The sequence below is a fragment of the Protomyctophum bolini genome (genome assembly GCF_963924005.1).
Source record: "Protomyctophum bolini genome assembly, chromosome: 3".
NCBI classification, from domain to species: domain Eukaryota; kingdom Metazoa; phylum Chordata; class Actinopteri; order Myctophiformes; family Myctophidae; genus Protomyctophum; species Protomyctophum bolini.
In genome coordinates this window covers 39,938,248-39,944,351 of record NC_137864.1, presented here as the reverse complement: position 1 = coordinate 39,944,351, position 6,104 = coordinate 39,938,248, and the positions used below count along the sequence as shown (strand labels likewise).

The following is a 6,104-nucleotide window of genomic DNA, read 5'->3' as shown; positions in this document are numbered from 1 at the left end:
GGGAGACCCTCGCCAGGCGGTGGCGGGGGCAGGGGTGGAATCTGCGTCGTCGTCACGGGAGTTCCCGTATCGATCGCAGCCGATTGGACGACGCCCACAGAGGAGGAGGAGGAGAAGGGGGCGGCGGCCTGTAGATGCTGCTGCTGATCTCCTCCGGTCTGCTGCGTCTGCGTCTGTGTGAGAGAGACGGTGCTGCCGAACAGACAGGACAGCTTGGCTTCCAGAGCCCGGATGTCGTCGGGCTGGACCACGGCGGGAGGAGCGCTGTAGACGGGGGGCGTGGTCTGAGGGTGCGTGGGGACGCAGGCGGCAGTAGTCGGCTGCGACAGAGTGGCCGACGGGGAATCCTCGGCGCCTTCCAGAGAACCTCCTATATCCACACCGCCACCACCGCTGCTGCCGCTGCTCTCCTCCTCGCCTCCCTGCGACCGCCGCAGCCTCCGCTGAGCCCTCTTGCGGCTGATGAGCGCCACGCGCTCCTTGATGGCGGCGGCGATGACCTTCTGGTCGCCCTCGCAGGCGTAGCCGCCCTCCACCATCTCCTGCGCCACCTCGTCGGCCGCGTGCCGGCCGAGGTCGAAGGAGAACTCGATGGCCTCGCGCACGTTGTAGTTGCCGTTGAGCTTGGAGGAGTCGTCAATGCGCAGCCGCAGCGTCACGTCCTCCTGCTCCCCCTGGTGGTCCTCGGCCAGCTCCACGCGCAGGCCCGTCTCCTCGCGGAAAAAGCTGTGGTTGAGCAGCTCCTCCACGGAGTAGCGGTCCTCCTTGCGGTGCTGGATGCAGCCCTCGATGATCTCCTTCAGCTCCGGGAACGCCACCTTGCCCAGGCTGGCCGGCTTCTCGCCGTTGGACACCTTGCGGTAGATCTGCGCCGTGTTGGTGCACTCCTGGTAGGGGAACTCGGACGTGGCCATCTCCAGGAGGCACATGCCGAAGGCGTACACGTCCACCAGCTCGTTGTACTTCTCCTCGTACATCTCGGGCGCCATGAACTCGGGCGTGCCGATGACGCTCTTGGCGTAGGACTTGCGCCGCAGCGTGGCCAGGCCCAGGTCGCCGATCTTCACAGAGCCCGAGGCTCCCGTGATGAAGATGTTGTCGCACTTGAGGTCGCGGTGGATGATGGGCGGGTGGCGCGTGTGCAGGAAGTGCAGGCCGCGCAGGATCTGGCGGCCCCAGTTGCGCAGCCACTTGATCTTCATGACCTTGAAGCGCTTCAGGTACGTCCGCAGCGTCCCTGACGCCATCAGCTCCGTCACCAGCACGGTGCACTTCCGCCCCTTCACCACGTCCTCCCAGGAGTCGCAGAAGCGCACGATGTTGGGATGCTGCAGCGTCCGCAGCAGCTCCGACTCGGCCTTGAAGGCCAGGCGCTCGGCGTGGCCCAGCTTGTGGTCGTTGAGCTCGCACCAGGCCACCTCCAGGTTGTCCTTGGTGTCCAGGCCCTTGTAGACCACCTTGAAGGAGCCGCGGCCCGCCTCGGCGAACTTGAGGAAGCGCCCGTCGGGCGAGGTCGCCACCGCCTTGGTCTTGGCCTCCTCGATCTCCTCGGCCACACGCCGCTCGCGCTCGCGCCGCTCCGCCTCCAGCCGCGCCTCCTTGGCCAACACCTTCTCCTCTTCCTCCTCGTCCTCCTTGCCTCCACCTCCTTCTTCCTCTTCCTCGCGGTGGCGAGGCGCTTTCTTTGTCGCCTCCTCGGCCGCCGCCTCCTCCTCCTCCTTTTCATCTTTGCCGCCGATGTCTTCGCCAACGTCGGGGGACTCTCGTTCCTCTCGTTCGCCGGCATCCAGCGCCGGGTCATCCCGTCGTCCGTCCCTCGGACGTTCGTCCCTGCCCCCCACCTCGGCCCCCTCCTCCTCCTGGCCCCGCGGGACACCGGGAGGCTCGGGGGTCTCGGGGGAGGGCTGCGTCTGACCGACCGCTCCGACCCTTAGGCGGTCCCGGAGGAACGGAGGGCGTCGGGGCGCCAGGTCGGCCTCCCGCTGGCTGGGCAGCGGGAGGTCCAGCGCCGTGGCTTTGGAGTCGCTGACCACGTGACGCAGCAGGAAGCGACGCTCCGGCGTGGAGCGGTTGTTCCTGGCTCTGGCCGTAGGTTGCGCCGTCGCATATTGCTGCTGCAGCTGCTGATGCTCTGTGGCTGCAGCAGGCTGCAGCAGGCTAATGATACCATTCCCATTCTCTGTCTCTCCTCTCTCTGCCTGTCTCTCTGTCTCTTCTGTCTCTTTTGTCTCTCCTGTCTCTGCTCTCTCTACCTGTCTCTCTGTCTCTTCTGTCTCTCTCTCGTCTGGGTTGCTCATCTAGATGTCTCTACTGTCTGTCTGTCTCTCTCCGTCTCCACAGTATTTCTGTTTAAGTGTGATAGTCAGTCTTTGTCTCTTGTGTGTGTGTGTGTCTTGGTTCTGTCTCTTTTGTCTCGCTCTGTCTCTTTCTCACTGTCTCTTATCTATGTCTGATATATCTGTCTTTGTCTATATGTCTGTCTGTCTTTGTACGTCTGTCAGACAGACGTACAAAGACAGTGGTCTTCTTTCTGACTCGAGGTCTCAGTGTGTGTTTCTGACTCGAGGTCTTTGAGTGTTCGTTCTTCTGACTCGAGGTCTTTCTGTCCTTCCCAGTAAAAGGCCTTATAATATATAATGTTCTGGTCTGACGTCACCGCAATGCAAACTGTTTCCTAAGGACAACGCTTTGAGCTGACATGCTGCTAATCGTCCAATGGTTGAGCTGACATGCTACTAATCGTCCAATGGTTGAGCCGAAATGCTCCTAATCGTCCAATGGTTGAGCTGACATGCTGCTAATCGTCCAATGGTTGAGCTGACATGCTGCTAATCGTCCAATGGTTGAGCTGACATGCTGCTAATCGTCCAATGGTTGAGCCCACATGCTACTAATCGTCCAATGGTTGAGCTGACATGCTGCTAATCGTCCAATGGTTGAGCTGACATGCTGCTAATCGTCCAATGGTTGAGCTGACATGCTGCTAATCCTCCAATGGTTGAGCCGACATGCTCCTAATCGTCCAATGGTTGAGCTGACATGCTGCTAATCGTCCAATGGTTGAGCTGACATGCTGCTAATCGTCCAATGGTTGAGCTGACATGCTGCTAATCGTCCAATGGTTGAGCTGACATGCTGCTAATCGTCCAATGGTTGAGCTGACCTGCTGCTAATCGTCCAATGGTTGAGCTGACATGCTGCTAATCGTCCAATGGTTGAGCTGACCTGCTGCTAATCCTCCAATGGTTGAGCTGACATGCTGCTAATCGTCCAATGGTTGAGCTGACATGCTGCTAATCCTCCAATGGTTGAGCTGACATGCTGCTAATCCTCCAATGGTTGAGCTGACATGCTGCTAATCGTCCAATGGTTGAGCTGACATGCTCCTAATCGTCCAATGGTTGAGCTGACATGCTCCTAATCGTCCAATGGTTGAGCTGACATGCTACTAATCGTCCAATGGTTTTGTCCATTGAATTATAATATCCTCCCCCCTTCTATGATGTCATACATGCTCCTATGATATGACCCCCTGGTGGGCCGGTCTGGGCCAAATGTTAAAATAGTTGGTAGACATTTTAGTTCTGCTCATTCATTCCACAGGGGGGGCGCTACCCACACGTTTAGCTGTGTTTCTCATTCATTCCACAGGGAGGCGCTACCCCCACGTTTAGCTGTGTTGCTCATTCATTTCACCGGGGGGCACTACCCCCACGTTTAGCTGTGTTGCTCATTCATTTCACCGGGGGGCTCATTCATTCCACAGGGAGGCGCTACCCCCACGTTTAGCTGTGTTGCTCATTCATTTCACCGGGGGGCACTACCCCCACGTTTAGCTGTGTTGCTCATTCATTTCACCGGGGGGCGCTACCCCCACGTTTAGCTGTGTTGCTCATTAATTTCACCGGGGGGCGCTACCCCCACGTTCAGCTGTACCTGGTTGTAAAGGTGAGTAATCAAGGATACAATACCAAACCAATAATAAGTGAAGTTTCCTAACTCTTTGTGAGTTTATTTATTTATTGTATGTCTGACCGCCACACATGATGAGTAAGAAAACATAAATAAACTACTTTAATGAAACCAAATCAAACCCTCGTTCACAGAGCGGGAAAAAAACTAACACAAAAAGGTACAACAATTACTTAAACAATGTGTCGTCAACCAGAGAAGGAGAACATGTACGTACAGTAAATCAGTTATGAAAATCAACATTTTATCCCTTATTTGTAGACATATGCAATTATGCAAATGACAAGGACTCATTTATGCTAGCTCGGTCATCAAGCCTAAGCCATTCCAGCCTATCAAAATGAGCAGAGGTGAGGTGGGTTGTATAGTGATTTAAAGTTTAGAAATAAAGTAAGAGATGTCTGTAGCCATGTTTTTAGGGCCTTTGACTGAGGTGCTGTGGTACCAAGAGGTACCAAGAGGTGGTGCTGTGGTACCATGAGGTACAATGAGGTGGTGCTGTGGTACCATAGACAGTCTTCATCAGTTATGATGCTTTCTGTGCTGTGAACATCAGTGACCTGACTCCGCCAGGCGGGTGGCGGTATTGAGTCAGGTTGGAACATCAGTGTCCTGACTCCGCCAGGAGGGGGCGGTATTGGAACATCAGTGGTATCTGGTGGAGAATCCTCGTAACTCCAGATCAGGCACGTCTCTCTGATTGGAGAATTCTGCCCTGTCGATACGAGAGGAGGGACTTCCTGTTGTACGGAGCCACTGCTTCCTGTTAACACACCCGAACGATACACACGCATTAACATCACGACAGTAATCATTGCTATAGAGTGTGTGTTCAGTAACAGTGTTAAATAGCTCTTTATTGTGACAGTAATCATTGCTATAGAGTGGTTGTTCTGTAACAGTGTTAAATAGCTCTATATTGCTGTGTGTGTTCGGTAAGAGTAAAAGTCACCGGGATATCCCTTTGGCTTAGTGGTTAATAAGATGTTGTGGGAGATGCGGGTTCGAAATCCCGGGGCCGTTGGACTCACATCTCGTCCACCTTGTCTGCCGGTCCCTGAACTTGACCTTTGACTGACCCCTCCCGCGTGTTCATCACCCAGCCGACCACGCCCAGTTTCTTCCCATGATCCTCTGTGTACTGTGCATGTACACGCACACACACACGCGCACGCACGCACGCCATACATGTGCCCACGACACGCACGCACACACAGACGCACGCACAGCATTGTGACGTCAGTCAGTCAAACATGATGTGATTTGACTGCTGGATTTGACAGAGATTATGTTGACTCACCATTCTGAAACATACACCTGTGGACGGACGGACAGACAGACAGACTGATTTTAATATATATTTTATTTTTAAAATAATCAATCCATGTGTATCCCCCAGCCAAGACCCAGCCTGCAACATAAGCCTAATCGGGCTCGGCCCCATTGCCACGGCGGGTTGCACGTTGGTCTGACGAGTATGCACCGTCCAGTGTAGACAGTTTGTAGTGGTAGACAGTACTTGCGCGCTCTGCTTGTGCACTAGTAGGCCATTTATGGCCTACTTGTGTGCAACAAGCAAGTAGGCACTCAACAGTGTGCAGTTCTAGTTATTATTATTGTTGTTGTTGTTATTGTTATAATAATAATAATTATTATTATATTTATTATTATTAAATCAGTCTTACCCTGCACGTTGCCAAATATCTCATAATCCACAGAGACCAGCTGGCGGTTTGTAGACATGGCTGTACAGCGATATGTTAACAACGAGAGGAGAAATAACACGGATAATATAATCCACATGAATACAGTCGGACTACAGTAATGTTACTGTAATGTTACTGCGGTCAGCAGTAGGTTACTGACTGGCTGGCTGGCTGGCTGGCTGGCTGGCTGTCTGGCTGACTGGCTGGCTGGCTGGCTGACTGACTGACTGGTTGGCTGGCTGGCTGGCTGGCTGGCTGACTGGCTGGCTGGCTGGCTGGCTGGCTGACTGACTGGCTGGATGGCTGGCTGGCTGGCTGGCTGGCTGACTGACTGACTGACTGACTAAATGTCATGCGTTCTAATTTTAACCCAACAACACTGAGGTCCACGCTGACCTCTGCTGGCGGACATGGGCACTGCACACA

General features: G+C 54.3%; 1 protein-coding gene across 1 annotated transcript; it reads right to left on the bottom strand.

The window, feature by feature from the left end:
* Positions 1 to 4,041: 4,041 nt before the first annotated feature.
* Positions 4,042 to 5,946, bottom strand: acyp2 (acylphosphatase 2, muscle type). The gene is made up of 4 exons (XM_080759543.1): positions 5,658 to 5,946; positions 5,273 to 5,289; positions 5,004 to 5,113; positions 4,042 to 4,735 (listed from the first exon to the last, which is right to left on the bottom strand). The coding sequence occupies exons 1-4, from the start codon at positions 5,773 to 5,775 to the stop codon at positions 4,618 to 4,620; spliced, it is 363 nt and encodes a 120-aa protein (XP_080615669.1). The 5' UTR covers positions 5,776 to 5,946; the 3' UTR covers positions 4,042 to 4,617.
* Between the last annotated feature and the right edge of the window lie 158 nt (positions 5,947 to 6,104).

Coding starts and splice junctions, on each gene's coding strand:
- acyp2 (XM_080759543.1), bottom strand. CDS start 5,775: ATGTGGATTATATTATCCGTGTTATTTCTCCTCTCGTTGTTAACATAT. Junction 4,736..5,003: donor GCAGACAAGGTGGACGAGAT/GTGAGTCCAACG, acceptor GTGTGTTAACAG/GAAGCAGTGGCTCCGTACAA.